This window comes from Arachis ipaensis, chromosome B10 (assembly GCF_000816755.2).
Source record: "Arachis ipaensis cultivar K30076 chromosome B10, Araip1.1, whole genome shotgun sequence".
NCBI classification, from domain to species: Eukaryota; Viridiplantae; Streptophyta; class Magnoliopsida; order Fabales; family Fabaceae; genus Arachis; species Arachis ipaensis.
This window is the reverse complement of record NC_029794.2, coordinates 5,919,738-5,941,359: the sequence shown is the minus strand read 5'-3', so window position 1 is coordinate 5,941,359 and position 21,622 is coordinate 5,919,738. Positions and strand designations below refer to the sequence as shown.

Here is a 21,622-nt window from a genome sequence, read left to right as displayed (position 1 = left end):
AATTGAGCCTCTTCTTTGGAAGTCTCCACCAACCTTAGCTCTAAGCCTCACCAAAGCTACACAAGCAACACCAACCTTCCAATTGTACACCAAAATCAACCAATACTCTAACATAACCAATTTCACATATATACATTAACCTAGGGTTCATGAAAATGATAAATCACAAGGGTTGGAGGGTTTCTCACCTTAACCTACTGTATTTTGTGATAAATATCACCAATGGCTCATACTAGAGCACCCCTAAACAACCAAATTCACAAGATTTCCTCAAAACCCAAACCAAATTCAAATTTAAAGGAAAAAACGAAAACTGGGAAGAGGACAGTAGAATACACACCACAAAACTTAGATAGAATTATAGAGGATGAGAAGAGCGACGCGTAATCGCAAACGGCTTGTCAATCGGAGTTCCGGAGAGAAAGTTATGGTGATTTGAAGTTTGGAAAGCTATGTTTTCTTCTTCTCTTCTCTCTATCCGCCCCACACCCTTTCTTTAGGGTAAAATGAGCTAAAATACTCATAACTAATGTTTATATATGTTGGGTCTTGGGCCCACTTAGGCCCGGCTCACTTAGTTTAGTTTGTTGGCCCAACTTTGGGCCAAAACCTTTAAGATTAGAGTTTTAAATCGCATTTTAAATATTTCTACCTTCCCTAATTATAAATCCTAATTTCTTAACCTTGTTTACTTATAATCAATTTTCTCAGCTGCAGTACCAGACAGATCTCAGCCGATACTGCCGGTCAAAATTCCAGTGCGTGTTTTTACGCAGAAAACTATGTTTTCTGACTCAGAAAAATCCACTGAGTCCAAATATCATATTTAAATTATCAAATTCCGATTGCTAATTTTTATAACCATATTCGCTCCTATTTAATTTATTATTTAATTAATTACGGTTTGACCGGGTTTTACATTCTACCCCCCTAGCAGAAATTTTTGCCCTAAAAAATTTCATATCAAATCTTCACATAAGCTCTCTCAATAACTAATCAGATGTTATGTTCATCTTACCCTTCATAAGACATCCCCTAAAACCGAAACTCACCACCCTTCACCGTTTCCCTCAAATTATCCTCAATACAGCCTCAATGCTTCAATTCACTGTCTTCCAACTCCATCATCCAAAGTCTAATAATTTATCCATCAAGATTTAAGCACGAATTCAATTACACCTCCAGTCATTTATACAGCTATTTTAGAATCAATCTAACCCCAGAGCCACAATTAAACTTAACTACTTGCGAATTACTATTGGCATTAGCTTACTAAACCTTTCAGGTATTCAAACCTAAAATATTTCTAATCACCCTCTCCAGCTCCCATTGGCAACTATTCTATTTTAATACTTCCATAACTTCCGCTACGCTACTCTGATTTCTCGTCTAGTACTAATCCTATCACTTATTTTCTCAAGTACTAAACTACAACTTAGCATGACCGATATACACTAGATTTCTATCTATGATAGTCAAAATCGAATACCAACTTAATCGTACTTTTAACACATTGTTACCGATCTTTCACTTACTTCCTCCCGAACCATCGGATCTAGTGGTATCCTCTGTCGTCATGGTGAACACACGACCTGGCTATTGGGCCTTAGTAGCATTATGAGTGGCCTTCTCAAGACAGTTCCAAGGCATGTGTCCAGCTCCTCCAGCTCGACACGGAGTTTTCGGATGATATCTTCCACACCGCCTACAAGTCATTTCATTCTGAAGTTGCTTTTCATACCTCCTCCCTTGATGATTGTTGTTGTTGTTCCTTCGGAAATTATCTTGGGCTTGCTGGGACTGTGGATTATAACCTGCTCTCTTAAAATCTTGACCTCTTGGAGCAAAGTCCCTCCCTCTGTTCTATTGAAAAGGTCCTCTATGACTTCCTCTCTCTGCAGCCACCCTTTTTACACACTCTTCAGCAACCCTACTCTTATTCACCAACTCTGAGAAAGTTTTTGTAAGGTCCCACATCGGTTGGAGAGGGGAACGAAGCATGCCTTATAAGGGTGTGGATACCTCTCCCTAGCATGACGTATTTTGATAAGTGAGTGTGGGGGGCTTCGGCTATCATCCCTATCGTCAAAGAAAAAACCGTGAGGCCTTGTGTGCCAAAGCGGACAATATCGTGCTAGCGGGTGGTTTGGGCTATTACAGATGGTATCAGAGCCAGAACCCGAATTGATGTGCCAGCGAGGGCGCTGGGCTCCCTTAGGGGGGTGGATTGTAAGATCCCACATCAGTTGGAGAGGGGAACGAAGCATGCCTTATAAGGGTGTGGATACCTCTCCCTAGCATGACGCATTTTGACGAGTGAGTGTGTAAGGTCCCACATCGGTTGGAGAGGGGAACGAAACATGCCTTATAAGGGTGTGGATACCTCTCCCTAGCATGACGCATTTTGACGAGTGAGTGTGGGGGGCTTCGACTATCATCCCTATCGTCAAAGGCAAAACCGTGAGGCCTTGTGTGACAAAGCAGACAATATCGTGCTAGCAGGTGGTCTAGGCTGTTACAGTTTTGATCTCCATTGGTCCCACTGAACTTAAGATATTGCTCCGAAGCCCTTCTTCATACTTAATGCACTTCCATTCCTCGAAGTCTCCCAGAGCTCCCTGACACATGTGGGAAAACCTGAATAGCTCCTCAAATTTGTCTGTATACTCAAATACGGACATAGCACCCTGCTTCAGCTGCAGTAACTCAAGTTTCTTGGCCGTCCTGACAGAATTCGGAAAGTACTTCTTATAAAATTCCACCTGGAAGGCATCCCAGGTTATAGGGTCATTCCCTTGCTGCAGGAGACGTCGGGCTCCATGCCACCAATGTGATGCTTCCCCAGTGAGCAGATAGGTAGAAAATTCAACACACTGCTCTTCAGGTACCAACTGCGCTTGCAGTGCTCGCTCCATAGCCTGAAACCAGGTATCAGCTTCAGTCGGATTGGTGGTTTCCTTGAACTTAGGTGGATTAACCTTTAAGAAGGTTGCCAATGTCATCGGACCCTGAGTTCCACTTCTGCCATTGCCATTATTGTTTATCTATTGCCCAAGAGCCTCTGCAGTGGCCTGCATAGCAGCAGCCATGTTCTCCAACACCGCAATAAAGTTTACCAGGTTATTAGGGTTGGTTTCCGGTTCCTGAGTACTAGTACAATCTCTCTCACGACCTCGACCGCGTCCACGAGGCGCCATCTGGTTCCTATACATACCAAACAATAGATATCAAGTTGATCAGTCTCAATATCTCAAGTTAAGTGCTTCAATTTACCAAAGGTACACTCATGAACTTCATGCTAGACGTATCAGTCAGATACCCTAACTAGCACAGGCACAGACTTAGAGTATGCATTGAAGCATAAGCAGTTCCATCCCTCAGGCTCACGAGGACGAACTGGTCTGATACCATAATGTAACACCCTAATATTCAAATCCTTATACTCGAGTCATAAGTCAATGATATTACGGTGGTACGACCCTCAAGGTGGATTTTTATTACATAATTATAAGTAAAATTGAAAGGAAGTATTAAACGAGAAGCCTGAAATTGAGTAAAATAAAATCGCGAAGTTGTGTCACTCACGCATCGACAACTAAAAGATAAAGCGTGAAGTCGAAAATGGTGTACAAATAAAGGCATTATGGAGAATAAGAGAAGGACAGTATATAGATATATAACATAAGTAAATAGCCACTAGCTACGACCCGCGAAGTTTAGGCCGGCTAGAGTACAGTATAGAAGTAGTTGCCAATAGTATCTCCTAATCTCTCCCAAATTAAACATAAGAGCCTCTATAGGAAAGTTCAAAATAGTTTAATACATAATATAGGCATTTCAAAATAAAGGTGGAGAAATTCTAAGCAAAATATAAAGTATAGCATATAAAGATCTTCGCCATCTCTCAGATGAACCACAGCTCACTTCTGAGCACCTGGACCTGTATCTGAAAAACAAGAGATATATACGGAATGAGAACTCCCGACCCATGGTTCCCAGTACAGTAAAAGTGCCAAATAAATACAATGCATTGTAATAAAAACTCACTAAGCATCCTAAACTTCCATTCTCCAAATATTCACCCTATGTTCTTGCTAATCCATAAACAGGCAACTGTCATAAGGAAATGCTAAATCTAATTCATATCTTTCATGCTTTCCAACTTTCTAACTCTCCAACAGATCAAAATCAGAATCATAAGACAAACCATCACCAGTTATTTTGTCTCAGCAATTATATATCGTTACCTCATATCCTCACCTGGAGCAAGTGAAATCACTTCACTGCGTCTACCCAAGGAGCTCAAATTATCTCATTCTCTACCTGGAGCAAGTGAAATCACTTCACTGCATCTACCTAGGGAACTCAATTACCTCATTCAATAATAATCATCATTATTCAATTACATCATCAACTCATCTCATAAAGAACAGCCCTCAGCGTCCAACGACACCAGCATGAGGGACTTCTCAGTTGTACAAACACAAGTAATACATGCAAGTAATATACAATTAAAGTACAAGTAGAACAAGTAGCACATAATCAGGTAACATAGAATATAAGATATAGCAATGCAAAACACATAGGCAAACCCAAACAATGCAAACATATGCAAATGATGTATGTCTACCCTATGGTTGATAAGCCTCATTTGTCGGTTATAAAGCCAACCCAACAAGTCTTGGTAGCTAACCATTGGACTGTCCCTCTGTCATGCATCCCCAACTCGAGTTATTCACAATCATAATCATAATAACATAACACCCACACTGGTGTTTATCCACGGGGGCGAGCTCATTTGGAACTTTCACAGTGTCCGGCCATACTTACGACATAGGGTCAACAGAATCTCGGATCATAACCTGGAGCAAGTGGAGCCGACCCACTGCATCTACCCAAAAAAATCCGAAACTCAGATAATTTCACAAATCTCAAATCAACCTCGATTGGGAGCAAGTGAGGGCTAACCACTACATCTACCCAAGGAGTTGAAAACCAAACTCGGAGCAAGTGCAATCAATGCTACTGCATCTACCCAGACAGGTATATCTCACCACATCCCGGAGCAAGTGGGGGCAAAACCACAACCCTTGCATCTACCCGGGGAGCCTCTACACTAACCAACCTGAAGCAAGTGGGGTGCAACTACAACCCTTGCATCTACCCAGGAGGTACGTTTTCATATGCCCAGGAGGAACCAAGGAGGGAATCCTAATCTCCCAGCATCTCGCTGGGAGTGATTTTACAATACCAGGGGGAACAAGGAAGGGGATCCTCACCTTCCTTTATCTCTCTGGGGTGGCACTTTCAAGAAAGAGAGCTCAATATAAAATAATCATTCAAAGCCATATTTTCATTTCCAGCCATAAATCAATATTTATCATAGGCTTCTGGCTCATAACATAACCCATAACCAGCCACTAATCATTATTGAATACAACCTTTTGGCTCACGGCATACACCGCACTTCCATCATCACCCTCAGCAACTCATACAGTTATCATTAATCATAATTCATCATTACTCTCTCTTTTCTTCACCCTCAACCTACCACCCTTCCTAATCCCTTCTCATTTCTAGGCCTGCTATAAGGCTTTAAGATTTAAAAGGGTGGGCATGGAGGCTTAAAAGTCTGAAATTCAGCTTTAAAAACTCAAAATCAACTTTTGCTGAAAACAGGGTCACGCGTGCGCGTCTCCCATGCGCACTCGTGGAGAGCAGAAAAGGAAGTGACGCGTGAGCGTCGTCCATGTGCACGCATGGAAAGCAGAAAGGTAGCGTGACACGTGCGCATCAGTGACGCGTACGCGTGGGTGCGTTTTGTGCTCCTCGCACAAACCCAGCACAGTACCAGTGCAACTCTCTGGATTTCTACTGGGCACTTGCATCAACACACCGACGCGTACGCGTCGGCCAGGCGCACGCCTGAGGGAGTAAAAATCGTAAGTGACGTGTGTGCGTTGGCCATGCGTGCGCGTCCGAGTACGTTTTCTTAAAAATTTTACAAAGTCTGAAAAGCTGCAGAATTTCATTTTTAAACCTCAAACTTCCAACACACAACTTTTTCTACAAAATTCCTTTTTCAACCATTTATGGACCGTTTGAAAAATCGTTGAATAAACTTTCATAAAAATCCAATTTTGTTGGTAAAAAAAATCAGTTTTTACCGAAAAATAGAAATCACCCATTTTTCCAATGTCCACAAGCCAAGTTCATTTTCACTCATCCAAATGACCACAACCCAACCACATTCACATAATTACACTCAACCAAAACCAAACCTACCTCATCTATACAATTTCACCCAAAACTATCAAATTCCACACCTCAATTTCTCAAACCTTATTATTCAATAATCAAACCAATTATTCACACATTCAATATCTAAAATCTATCCAATCTCTTATGTCATCACACAATACACACATCAACTTACCTTTCTTACATCTTTCCGGCCTCTGGCCCAAGATTCACGGCCTTCGGCCCAAATTCACAATTTAAATGCATATTCCACAAACCAATATTCATTATCCAACTCATCAAATCCTCAACACACCAAACATACAAATTCACATAATTCTCAACCCAATCATTAATTTACATTACATATCAACTATGCATATTAGTACCAACTATTCACACAATCCAAACTTAATCCTAGGGGCATCTAGCCTAGGAATTCTCATCACACCATACGGTACTTAAATGAAACTTAAACCGTACCTCTTGTAGCCAAAATAATTGACCCTCTTCTTTGGAAGTCTCCATTAACCTTAGCTCCAAGCCTCACCAAAGCTCCACAAGCAATATCAACCTCTCAATTGTGTACCAAAATCAACCAATACTCTAACATAACCAATTTCACATATATACATTAACCTAGGGTTCATAAAAATGATAAATCACAAGGGTTAGAGGGTTTCTCACCTTAACTCACTATATTTTATGATGAATATCACCAATGGCTCATACTAGAGCACCTCTAAACAACCAAATTCACAAGATTTCCTCAAAACCCAAACTAAATTTGAATTTAAAGTAAAAAATAAAAACTAGGCAGAGGATAGTAGAATACTCACCACAAAACTTAAATAGAATTATAGAGAATGAGAAGAGCAATGCGTAGCTGCAAACGGCTCGTCAATCGGAGTTCCAGAGAGAAAGTTATGGTGATTTGAAGTTTGGAAAGCTATGTTTTCTTCTTCTCTTCTCTCTATCCACCCCCCACCCTTTCTTTAGTGTAAAATGAGCTGAAATACTCATAACTAATGTTTATATATGTTGTATCTTGGGCCCACTTAGGTCCGGTTCACTTGGTTTAGTCTGTTGGCCCAACTTTGGGCCAAAACCTTTAACATTAGAGTTTTAAATCGCATTTTAAATATTTCTACCTTCTGTAATTATAAATCCTAATTTCTTAACCTTGTTTACTTATAATCAATTTTCTCAGCTGCAGTACCAGACAGATCTCAGTCGATACTGTCGGTCAAAATTCCAGTACGCGTTTTTATGCAGAAAACTATGTTTTCTGACTCAGAAAAATCCACTGAGTCCAAATATCATATTTAAATTATCAAATTTCGATTGCTAAATTTTTTAACTATATTCGCTCCTATTTAATTTATTATTTAATTAATTACGGTTTGACCAGATTTTACAGTAAGTGATAACGTTGCTGTAGTTGCATCGATTTCGGCGAAAACGTCATCGCATGTGGAGAATAGCACAATTGAGGAGAATGTAGCAGTGACTAATCCTCCAGTTGAGAATAGTGGACGAAATTTACATCCGTGGATTTCTATAACACAACCACCAGTAACTGCTGGTTGGCCTCCATATGGCCTTCCTCCAAGTTACACTCCATCTGGTTATGTCCCTCCAAGATTTGGAAATTCATCAAGTTTTAGTGGTAACCTAGGTCCTCCATTGTATTCTGAATTTTTTCGGGATTACCAATTGGGTTCCACATCAAATGCTTCTAATTCGATGGCTGCTTTTCGACAATATGTCTATGAAAGTCATCATGATTTGGTCAATTTATTGACCCAACAGATGACTACAAATTGGAACCCTATGATGGTTGATCATGAATCAAAATTCAAACACCTTGCTAGGCAAGTGGAGAGAATTGCTCGAATTGTTGATTATGATGAAGGTGATCAAAATAGGAAAATGAATCAAGAAGATGAGAGGCCTAAAAATATGGGAAATGGAATATATTTTGAAGGGGATAATCTTCGAATTGTTCATCTAGACCAAAATACGGATGATGTGTTGGCTCGGATGAGGATTAATCAGCGTGGTGAGAGATGATCACATGAAGTACATTGATTGTAGCTCATAATTTTTTTTCAGACAAAGATATATGTATTTCAGGAGCTTCAAAGGTCATCAGGTCAATTATATTGAGAAATGGTGAGCTATCTAGCTAACTGCAAATTTTGACTAGTATGTTTTTTTGTTGTATAATTTTTTACTAGTATGTTTTTTTTACTAGTATGTTATATGTGGTCCGAAATACTTTCTGGTATTGGGTCATTAATACCCATAAAGCCCAATACATGAAATCTGAAGGGAAACAAAAGGGAAATATGAGGGATTGTCTGCATAAAATACCTGTCAGCCAACCAGATAAATGAAAGATTGCTGAAGAAAGTCACGGATGAAGAGATAAAAGAAAGTGGCTTTTAGCATGAATAGTCTAAAGGCTCCTGGTCTAGATTGTTTGAAGAACAATTTTACCAAAAGCACTAGGGATTTTTATGGAAAGAAGTCGGAGATGTGGTCAAAAAATTCTTCGAACATGATGAGCTGTCCGAGGAGGTGAACCAAATCCACATAGTGTAGGAGGGAAGTTTATTCAAGATAACATTCTTATAGTGTAGGATAGTAATCCGTCAGCTTATAATTTGATATTTCTTGTGCATTATGAATCATAACTCGACTTTATTTGTTTTCATTCTAAATTTGTAACAAATGATCTTAATAACCATTATTCTAACTTAATGACCAACGGTCATAACATTAACTCTATTCATCAACTCTATGCCTATAAAGGCACCAATATATCTGAAAGAAGATCACATGATAAGTTCTAATCCGTCACCTTATAACTCGGTCTTTATTATGCATTATGGGTTATAACTCGTCTTTAATTATCATTCATTCTTTGCTTGTAACGGACACCTTCATTACTGACTTAATGACCATTATTTTCATCTTAATGACCATTATTCTGATTTAATGATCAACGGTCATACCATCAATTCTATTAATCAACTCTATGCTTATAAAAGACACCAATTTCTATATCTCTACAGACAACACATGATAACTTCTATTTCATGTCTTACATTCTATATTCATAGAATTATTATAACACACATGATAAATTTTATTTCATGTCTTATATTCTATATTCTATATACATTCTATATTCATAGAATTATCATAGGGACAACATACAACACATGATAACTTCTATTTCATGTCTTACATTCTATATTCATAGAATTATTCTTATACCTTTTAAACACTTACTAAAATATTATTTTATAGGTACCCACCCCCTTGTTCTCTCCTTGCCGACGTATAACTCATCTTGATGGAGAGCTTACATGTATTCACTGATGGACGAGCTATACAGTGGCCAAACTCAGCAAGAATAATTGGCGTCCACCATGGGACCAGTAAACTAATTTCCTGCTCCACCGAATAGATTCAAAGAATTTGAATTATATTCAAATACTTGAATTAATTTTCAAATAATGTTTACATATTTTAGCAATTTATGTATTCTATTTTTTTTATTTCTTAACCTCTATTCAAAACTCACTTTCATAAGGCCAAATAATATTTATTGAGGATTTTACAAATAATTCATTTAGAATAATGAAATGACTATTGACACTAATATTTAATTTGTTAATTATACTTTCTATCAATAATTCGAAGCCTAGAAATATGCACTTCAAACTCCTAAAAATTTAAATAAACTAATGTATGTCACCTACAAAATTTCTTTAATTTCATGTTCTTTAATTACTTGCCATGTTCTATCTTTTTCATTATTTCCGCTTTGGTCAAGAATACAAAACCTGCTATATAGTCGCTTATAATTTTATTTTCAGCTCTTGGGATTATCTACTACAGAGTAGCCTCATCTCTTACATTTTCCTTATCTATTGTCATGAGAGTGTTAATAAAACCTCTCCCTATATATCATTGTCATTTTAAATCCAAACGTAGTGTACCATGATTCATTCTTTGCATTAACTATTCTTATCCATGTGTCACATTTGTCGAACATGTTTTGCTTTCTATACTCCAATTGCGCAAAGACTTCTTTATACTCAAAATATTCCTGAATAATTATTATTATTCAAGTTTCATTAAATTTGCTCTCTATATTCCAAAATCAAGGTTTGCATATCTATAAAATTGGATTCTATAAAAAATCAATTGTATATCAATTATTCAATTGTATATAACTGTTATACTATTCACTTTATGCTATTAAATTTTATGTTACTATCTGTTTAATGCAGAAAATTAAGTAAAAAATAGTTACAAACATGCAAATTTGCTATTTTTGTACAAGGAGGATACCTCATAGCTAAGCAAAATTTATTATATTATTAAGTATTTGGTATGTATGACATTCATATGTTGTCTTCTTCTCTACAATTATTAACTTTCAAGGTATATTTTTCTACTTTAAACTTTTTACTTTTATAACATATATTATTCAATATATATTGCGATTTTATACATATTTATTTTTTCAATTTATCTTATTCATGTCATATGAGTGATATGACCTTCATTATAAATTGTAAATATTCAATAACTAATTGCTTTAAGCGATAAATTCATCAATAAATTATTTTAGGTTGAAAAAATTTTCAAAACAATTGATCATTATATTCTCGGATCATACAATCGATTCCGTCAACGAATACAATCAAATGCTATATCCATGCTATGAAAAATTATTCTCAAATGGAAAAGTATCTTCTACATAATTGTCTTCGTCGAATAATTCTTATCATTAAATTATATCATTATTCACTTTAAGGTATATTTTTTTACAATTATTTCTTTTTTACAATGATCAATTTTAAAGTATATTTTTTTATTTTGAATTTTTTTAGTTTTACATGATATACGGTAATTTTTTATAGATTTATTATATCAATTTTTAATATCATATTTAATTCAATAATGTGATATATAACTTGATCAATGTCAAGACAAATTGCTATTTTTATCTTTTTCACGTCACTTTCATATTAAAAGCTTATAGAATTTTTAATATTTTTCAGAATCAAATGCATATATATACTACACATGCATAGTTTTATATCTCTATTTTTCTCTATATTGTTGTCACATAAATTTATTATCCAAACTCTCTTGAAACCAAAGTGAACAATGCTCTTTTTAAAAAATTTAACAAAATCATATGTTCAAACTATGATCAACAAGTTTTCATCTATTTAGGTGATATCAAACTAAAATGACAATTTATTATATATTCTCAAAAATTATAGTTTTTTGTGCTCTGATCTATTTTACAAGATTTTTATAATTATGAAATTATCACTCATTTTTTTTTACTTTAACTTTATGCAAAACTATAAAATTCTTCCATTTGATTTATAATGTCACCAAATAATTGCACACAATAGAATATTATGATGATTTCAAATTTTTTGTTCCTCTAGTTTATTTGCTTTATTTTCGTTCTTTGCGCAGAAGAACAACACCACCATTATTGTTATATTACTTTATCATTACCCAATTGAGTTTTCGTAGATCAAATCGTCATCGTCATTATTAAGCGCCTTCGATTAAGTCTTATTTGACCCAAATCTACAAAATAAAAGACCAACTTTTTTAATTTATTTTTAATATTTTGTATTACTATTTAATTTTATATTTATGAAAATAAATTCAAACAATATAGAAATCAAGATTTGAGATCATCCTCTACTAACATTATAACCGCTTTTAAAGTCAAAATTACTATTACTCTAAATTTAATCAGGTACCAAACATGAGAAAATGATAAACTCTAAAAAAACTAACATTCATGACCAAGGGATCAATCTTAACATTATTTTTATTTCTATTCTGGAATATTTTTTCCTTTGTTTCTTTTGTAGTATTTGGTTTGCTCTTTACGTCAAGAGTGATGATTAGACGACTAACATTTTTTCTTGAATATGACCTCAAAGCAATTATACTAATTCCATGATTATTATTTATTCTGATAATTTTTTGTTTAACCATTACAGGTAATAAAAGGCAAATAATCTCAATAGAATAAATTACCAAATCATTTATACCTCGATAATAAAAGGCAAATGACCTCAATAAAACAAATTACCAAATCATTTATAGCTCGGTATAACCATGCATGTCTAATCTAGTTTGGTTATATAAATCTTTTATCAAATTTTAATATATACATCATAACTTTTTATGTACTTTATATATTTTAATTGCTTTACTTTTACATATCATAACATTTTATATATCATAGTCAATTAATGATTCAATCAATCTGAGAAAAAATTCGACCTTCAATCAATCCAAGATTACTCAATTTTCAATTAATCCAAACATACTCGATTTTCAATCAATCCGACAACAAACTTAACTTTCAACCAATCTGAGAACAAACTCGACTTTAACCAATCCGAAACAAATTTGTCTTTCAATCAATCTGAGAAAAGATTCAGTTTTCAACTAATCCGAGAACAAACTCAGCTTTCAATCAATCTGAGAATAAACTCGACTTTTAACCAATCCAAAACAAATTTGGTTTTCAATCAATCCGAGAACAAACTCAGCTTTCAATCAATCCGAGAACAAACTCGGCTTTTAACTAATCCGAGAACAAATTCGGCTTTTAACCAATCCGAGAACAAACTCGGCTTTTAACCAATCCGAGAACAAACTTGGCTTTCAATCAATCCGAAAACAAACTGGACTTTTAACCAATTTGAAACAAATTTAGCTTTCAATCAATCTAAGAAAAGACTCAATTTTCAACCAATTCGAAAACAAATTTGGCTTTCAATCAATCCGAGAACAAACTCGGATTTTAACCAATCCGAAACAAATTCGGCTTTCAATCAAATCTGAGAAAAGACTCAGTTTTCAACCAATCCGAGAACAAACTCGGCTTTCAATCAACCCAAGAACACTCGATTTTCAATCAATCCGACAACAAACTCAACTTTCAACCAATCCAAAACGAATTTGGCTTTCAATCAATCTAAGAAAATACTCGGTTTTCAATCAATTCGAATACAAATTCAGCTATCAATGAATTTGAGAACAAATTCGATTATCAATCAATCTAACAACAAGCTTGGCTACCTTATCAAGCACGTTCAACTATATTGTCTAAACAAGGATAAACTTTCTCAATTACTATCTTATACATATTACATCTTAACACCAAGCTTGGTTAAAAAAAATTGATCTTGAACTATATATGCTCTACCCATAGTTCTTTGGATCTGACTCCTCTAAAGTTATATTGTTACTTTAGAGAAAAAAGTACACCATTAATCACTCTTGGATTAAGATAATGGGACTCACAAATAATAAATGTTGTAAATTTAAAGGTGATTAAAGCATCATTTTAATACTTTACTAGCATTGTCACTTTAGAGGATCTTTTTTCTAGTTCTTTTTATGCATTTTCTATCCTCCATGAAACTATGACTAACTATTTCTTTCTTCTTGTTATATCAATTCCTAGAACCTGCTATTCCTAGTAAAGCTCCTATTTGAGAGGAATAGGAGTAAAAGTCAACAAATATAGTAGCTTGTAACCACTATATTTCAATGCATGTTATTTAATTAATATTATTATATTTATCTTTCATAATATTTGAAATTACATGCTAAGAAAGCAAGATGTTAGATTCAAGTCATCCATGTACAATAACGCTTGCATTTATTAACTTATTATGACAACTTCAAGAATTTACATGTAGATTTTTTAACATTAAAATCATGAATTCAAATTCAAATTCGCTAATACATAATGGCCCTTAGCTCTTAAAGTAATCCTTTAGAATTTCTTAATTCAAAATATCACTACTTGGCATATGATTAACTGGTTCATTTATTTTATTCTACAATTTATGTATATTTATTATCATATTCATATAATTATTTCACATCTTTTGGTTAAGCCAATATTCATAAATTAAAGATGAGCGAGAAATAATCATCGGTCTCTTGTTATAGGTTGACAAAATATCTATCTCACAGTTAACTCGAGTAGATAAAACTCATTGGAGAACTACTTATTTTTTGAATAAGTGCGACATAATAATCCGACTAAGTTTGGGGCTTATCATATCATTATTCACTTATCTTTTAACTGAGTTATAATTCATTTTATTTTCTAAGCTTAGTATGGATCAGATGATCGGCAAACAAAGCTTGGTGGATGTGATCCGTCACCTTATAGCTCGATTTTTATTGTGCATTATGAGTCATATCCTGATTTTGTTTGCCTTCATTCTAAGTTTGTAACGAACGATCTTAATAACCATTATTCTGACTTAGTGATTAATGGTCATAATATCAACTCTATTTATCAACTCTATGCCTATTGAGGCACCAATTTCTATATCTCAAAGGGAACCACATGATAAGTTCTATTTCATATTTAACATTCTATATCTTATACCTCTTAAACACTTATTGATTTGAGTGTCGGAGTATTTTTTACAGGTACCCACCTACTGTGTTCTTTGACGTCCAAATTATTCTCACTCCATTAAAGAAAAAGCGTATTACAACAGCATAAGAGACGAGCTATAATTCGGAAGTTTATCCACACAAGAACAGGTAGGAATGACTCCCAGGAATTGACAATCAAGATAGATATGAATAAAGCCTATGACAAGATGAAATGAGATTTTTCGAAAAAGGTATAGAAAACGTTTAAATTCAGTCAAGAATGGATACAGTTAGTCATAAAATGCGTAAGGGGAGCCAAATACAGGTTCAAGATCAATGTAGATCTCACCAAGGAAGTAATCTCTCAAAGGGGACTACGATAGGAACATTCTCTTTTTCTTTATTTATTTATCATAGCATCTGAAGTTTTTACTATCTTAATGAATTGTGCACAAAATAATAAATTAATTAGAGAGAGAGGATAACTGTGTAATCCTATACCTAATAGATTGATTCCTAAATAACATATCCAAATTATAAGAAAGCCCAGAGAGGCCGCTATTGAAGAATTTACACTTTCTAATTTCGTATTTTTTCGAGTATGTAAATAAATCGCAAATATGGTCCAAGTAATAAAGGCCTAAGTTTTCTTGGGATCCCAATTCCAATATGATCCCCATGTCTCATTAGCCCATACTACTCCTGACAGAATACCTATCGTTAAAAAGAGAAAATCCAGACTAATAATACGATAACTCCAACGATCGAGTTGTTGAATAAACTGAGACCTGTAATAATTTCTAGAAGAAGAAAAAAAAGTTTTTTGTAAAACATTGTTCCTTTCATTCCTATTCATGTATTGGATCTCAACAAAAGAAAAGGATTCATTAAAAAATACAAATTATTGCTTTTACCCAAAATTTGTATGACTTCTCCAAATGTAATAACTAAGATTCCTACATATAATAACGATCCACATAAAAGAGCTACATAGCCAAATATCATCATACTTACGTGCATCATTAACCAATGAGATTGTAAAGCGGGTACTAATATTGCAGATTGATGCATTTCGGTTAAAATACCCGAAGTAGCAAAGCCTTGGGTAAAAATAACACTCGGTGCGATTATTGCACTTAAATCATTTTTATTCTTTTTAAAACAAAAAACTATATGAAAAATAGAAAAACCCCAGGAAAGAAAGATTAATGATTCATATAAATCACTTACGAGGGTTGCGCTCGTTGCGGGACTTAACCCAACACCTTACGGCACAAGCTGACGACAGCCATGCACCACCTGTGTCCGCGTTCCCGAATGCACCCCTCTCTTTCAAGAGGATTCGCGGCATGTCAAGCCCTGGTAAGGTTCTTCGCTTTGCATCGAATTAAACCACATGCTCCACCACTTGTGCGGGCCCCCGTCAATTCCTTTGAGTTTCATTCTTGCGAACGTATTTCCCGGCAGGATACTTAACACGTTAGCTACAGCATTGCACGGGTCGATACGAGCAGTCCCTAGTATCCATCGTTTACGGCTAGGACTACTGGGGTATCTAATCCCATTCGCTCCCCTAGCTTTCGTCTCTCAGTGTCAGTGTCGGCCCAGTAGAGTGCTTTCGCCGTTGGTGTTCTTTCCGATCTCTACGCATTTCACCGCTCCACCGGAAATTTCCTCTGCCCCTACCGTACTCCAGCTTGGTAGTTTCCACCGCCTGTCCAGGGTTGAGCCTTGGGATTTGACGGCGAACTTAAAAAAGCCACCTACAGACGCTTTACGCCCAATCATTCCGGATAACGCTTGCATTCTCTGTCTTACCGCAGCTGCTGGCACAGAGTTAGCCGATGCTTATTCTCCGGATACCGTCATTGCTTCTTCTCCGGAAAAAGAAGTTCACAACCCGTAGGTCTTCTACTTCCACGCGGCATTGCTCCGTCAGGCTTTCGCCCATTGCGAAAAATTCCCCACTGCTGCCTCCCGTAAGAGCTTGAAAACGCTGAATAGTTGCTTGAACAACGAGTTACATTTACGTACCATCAGTGCTAATATTGACATGTTTAGAAAAATGAAAGATATAAAATAATGCATTAGTCATTCTTCTTTAGTAAATTTAGATTATTTTTTACTATTTTAATGAATTGTGCACAAAATAATAAATTAATTAGAGAAGGGGGGCTACAACTCTAATTTATCACCTGTTTGCTGATGATTGTATTATATCTTTAGGAGCACAAAAGGGTGAAGTCTATCAACTCATATAAATCCTAAACATCTATACCATAGCTTCAGGTCAAATGATATATTTAAAAAAATCAGGTATCATCTTCGGACAAAGAATCTCAGTACAAACAAAAATGAACATAAAAGAAATCTTATAAATTTTAATATGGGACAACCCGAAAAAATACTTAAAAATACCAGTCAGTAGGAGAGATCAAAAAATAAATTTATAGAATGGATTGAAAAAAAAAAGCGATTAGAAAAATAGAAAAGTGGAAGAAAAGCCTTCTTAACTAAGTAGGGAAGGAGATTCTCATCAAAGTAATGATCTAAGCCATACCTTATTATGCCATGAGTATTTTAAGATTCCTAATAATTTCTGTAAGAGATTATGCTAAAAAATAATAAAATTCTGGTGGAGATCTACATGTAAGGAGAGGGGGTCTCGATTTCAAAAAATTCTATTATCAGAATATGGCCCAATTGGCTAAGCTACTATGAATGAGTCTTTGTGAATAGTATTAGTTGCCTTGAGTTAGCACTTAGCAGTAAGTAGCTAACGGGTTGCATGTTCATAGTTACTGGGTTGCCTCCTTATACTCTCAGGCCTTTGAATGTAACATTTTAAAAGAATATGGTATTTATACAATCTTTGGTGAAATAAATATTAGTTTCTATTTAATTTATAAACTCTGCAACTGTTAGACAATAAACACAATCACACAACTATATTGCAGTAAAAAAAAATAAAGGAAGCTTGAAATAAATATTTGTTAAAATTTGTGAATGACATATAATTTGAACCAAGGAGAATATTCAATTTTTTTTTTCAATCAATGAATTCATCTCATACATATTACATCAAAATAATATCAAAGTAGACTTAGAAGCACTCACAATTATAAATATATTGTATAAATTTAAATTTCTTTCACTACCTAGCATTTAGTAATGTGACAGTAACTTGATTTACACTCTCTGTTTTGTCTTGATTTCTTGAGGATGTTTCTTCATGATTCCTTCTTAGAAAAAACCCAGGATTTCTAGGACGTGGCATTAATGCAGCTTCACTACTCAACATTAAAACCACTGAAGACATTGTTGGTCTATCTTCTGCACATTCTTGGACACATAAGAGACCAACATGTATGCATCTTAAGACTTCTGATTCTGCATATGAATTGCCAATGGATGAATCAACCAATGTCAATATAGTTCCTTCATGCCAACGCCTCCAAACCTACAAGAACATACAATGTAATAATTGGAATATATGAGCTAGAATGTTTATTTTTATTTAATAAGAAGTACTCAAATAAAAGAAGAAATTTTTTCGCTTACATTTTCCAGAAGATTTAATTCGTCGTTATCCCCGGAAAATCTTCTATTTTTCTTCCCAGTTATAATTTCCAATACCATAACTCCAAAGCTATAAACATCAGATTTTATTGAAAAATTTCCATCCATAATATATTCAGGAGACATATAACCACTACAAAATAAAAATGTGCCTAAGTTAAAATTGAAGACACCATATCAGATTTAGAAAAAAAACGTTCTAAAAAATTATCATGGTATACTCACTATGTTCCAACAATTCTTACTGTATTTTCTTGTGTTTGATCTTTGTCAAAAATTCTAGCCATTCCAAAGTCTGATATCTTTGGATTCATTTCAATATCTAGTAATATATTACTTATCTTGAGATCTCTATGAATAATTCGAAATCTTGAATCTTGATGCAAATAAAGAAGTCCTCTAGCTATTCCACATATAATATTAAAACGCTTCTCCCAATTAAGCAAGAGATTTTTTGATTTGTCTGTAATTAAGTTTAACAAGCAAAGTAAGTATATATGATAATTAAAAAAAATTAATGCATAAACATACAAGATATTGAGAGAAACAATGCTCACCAAACAAAATGGAATCAAGTCCTCTATTTTCCATATATTCATAGACCACCATCTTCTCATTCTTCTCAATGCAGCAACCAAGTAATCGGACTAGATTTCGATGTTGGAGTTTGGCAATTAATTTGATTTCATTTTTAAATTCATTAATTCCTTGTCCAGAATTTTCTGATAACCTTTTTATAGCAATTTCTTGACCTTCAATCAATCTACCCTGATATTGTCATAGGCACAATCTGTTAGTATATATATAAGTATGTTATGATAGTTGTGCTGTCTTTAAAGTATTAAAACAACTTACCCTATAAACAATACCGAAGCCTCCTTCTCCAAGTTTATTATCTTGAGAGAAATTATTTGTAGCCATCGTTAAGGTATCAAAATCAAACATTGGCAATTTCAGATCTTCCATGTTCCTTTCGTCACCTAGAAGACACAATCTCATTCATTAACCAATCATAACTTCTGTGGACAAAACCTGGAATAGCGACTATTGATAATAACCAAGGTAAATGATTTATTTATGCAGCACAAAAACCATATACACTACCGTACCATATTATATAAAGAGACGTATGGAGAAGTTTATTATACATTACCTCTAGAACTTTGTTGTCTCTTCTTCCTTAAGTAACAAATAGCAACCACTCCCAAAACTAAAACAAGTGCACTAAGTGTGATGCCAGTAGCTAGAACAGCTCTACGATTCTTGCTGGAACTAGTAGATCCTGTGTGTCACTAAATTCATCAGAAAGAACTACTTAATCAATTAGGAAGGAACTTGCAATAACGTCACCATCATAGCAAAAATGTGCAACCACTTAATCAATTAGACAGTACCTATATCAGCAGCTGCCAATCTGACATAGAGATCTTGACCATCTGTATGGTAGACATTCATGTCAAAGAGTTGACCAATCCACATAACACAGCCACTTCCTCCGTTTCTGATATCAATGTTCGCATATGCAGTGCATGAACAATTCCTCTTACACAAACTGCCACATTCATCAAGTGTCATACTCTTATTTATAAACACGCTGCTTGTCTCCGGCAGCTTCATGTTCTCAAGATGCAAGAACTTGTCAGTCGAACAATTCAAACCCGTGTTCCTCACACACCCGCCAGATCCATCTCTCAGATTCCAAGCCTGAGGGTTCTTAGGGCTGAACCCTTTCATACATGTGCAAACCGGCGATGCATTATTGTCACACACTCCGTACGGACCACACTCCCTGTAATGGTCGCATTGATCCGCCGGTTTGTACCAGAACTTGTTCCAAGATTCGCTGCTCTCTATCCACGTCCGCCGTTGAAGTTCTCCGTCTGAATCTGACGTCACCGTTAGCCTCGATAACAAAGAAGCGTTCCCGATGGAGAAAGAGTAGAACGCGCCGTGCGCGTCATCGGAGAAGCTGAACACAATGGAATGAGTATCGGTGTCCATCTCTGGAACCCCGCTGAATCTCTCACCATTCCAAGGACCAGTTTGGTATATGATAGTCTGGTTTGTCCTCAGAAAAATCTCAGGTAAACCGCGGTAATCTAGCTTGAAAGTGTAGTCACCGGAAGAAGGGTCTTCACCTGTGACCTTCCACGATGTTAAGTGCTTCTCAATTCCTGTGTCGAAGTTCCAACCCAACTTCATCCCAGGTAGCAAGGTATCTGTTGGGTAATCGAAGCTCTGCCATAGGTAGTTATTGCTCTGTTCCGAGTCTTTGAGAACAAGGTTACCGGTTTCCAGGAGCTGGAGAACTGGATTCTTGGCGCTGGTTTGGTTGGAGGACCATGCGGGGTTGCCGGATGAATTGAGAAGGACAAAGTTTCCGTTGTCTCCGATCTTGAGATAGCCTTTGGAGTTGTCAATGGGATTGTCTCTGTTTGCAACCCAAACTATTGTTTGAGGATTGATGTTGTTGTACCATATTCCGAGGTAATAGTTGGTGTTGGAACCTCTGAAGAAGCCTAGAACGAAGGTTTGATTTTCTGACAACAAGGTTTGGTTGGTTGTGAGGATTTGTGTTCCGGTTAAAGTATCGAAAGAGGTTGATGGAGCGATGAAGAAGAAGCAAATAAGAATGATGATGAGGGAGTTAAGGCGAGTGAAGAAGACTCTCATGTTTGCGGGAAGTTAAGACCATTAGACCAGTGTGTGATTGTTGTCCTGATCGTATAGCAGCTTAGACCTTTTATATTCCTTTTGATCGTATATCTGTTTTGTCTTTTGAACCAAGAGTTACCGTTTTCCATAATTCAAAAGTTAATTATCATCAATTGATGATGCTACTCATCATAATTATTGGGTGATTACAGGGTTATTCGTGTTGTAAGGGAAGTTCACAATAGAATAGGTAATAATGGGGAGAGTCTGATATAATTTTTTTTTATTGGTTTGATATTTTACTTCTTTTAAGTCGGATATAAAGCTCATTCAATTAGCCAATATTTTATTTCTTATAAAAAATAAATAAATAAATAGATAATGTAAAAAATAGTTAGGGATAAAAAGATTAATTTTTGCGTATTATGTATTATTGTGTTTTAACTTTAAAAAAAGACACAAAATATGTATCTTATATGTATTTATATATTATTATGCCTACAAAAAATTTGTATTTCAACAAATAAACAATAAACATATATCAGATTGTGTCTTATGGTTTAATATTTTTGTCTTTTTAAGATTGTGTTTGTTTACGAGCATGAAATATCAAAATAGAAACACAGATATAAAATTGTATTTAGTAAATAAGATATATATTGTATCCAAAAACATA

The 21,622-nt window shown here is 35.2% G+C and overlaps 1 protein-coding gene across 6 annotated transcripts in view; it reads right to left on the bottom strand.

The window, feature by feature from the left end:
* LOC107621506 (receptor-like serine/threonine-protein kinase SD1-8) overlaps nt 1-21,121 on the bottom strand; it is a 31,984-nt gene extending 10,863 nt beyond the window's left edge. Inside the window, exons 1-7 of one of the 6 annotated variants that reach the window (XM_016323532.2) lie at nt 19,686-21,099; nt 19,445-19,573; nt 19,147-19,271; nt 18,849-19,059; nt 18,517-18,754; nt 18,274-18,424; nt 17,727-18,172 (exon numbers count right to left, since the gene is read on the bottom strand). In XM_016323532.2, coding sequence (XP_016179018.1) covers nt 17,867-18,172; nt 18,274-18,424; nt 18,517-18,754; nt 18,849-19,059; nt 19,147-19,271; nt 19,445-19,573; nt 19,686-20,964 — 2,439 coding nt within the window. In that variant the 5' untranslated portion in view covers nt 20,965-21,099 and the 3' untranslated portion in view covers nt 17,727-17,866. Of the gene's footprint in view, nt 1-17,726; nt 18,173-18,273; nt 18,425-18,516; nt 18,755-18,848; nt 19,060-19,146; nt 19,272-19,444; nt 19,574-19,685 lie in introns of those variants that run through there. The other 5 variants (XM_021114337.1, XM_021114335.1, XR_002356493.1 and 2 more) reach the window with 5 other exon arrangements.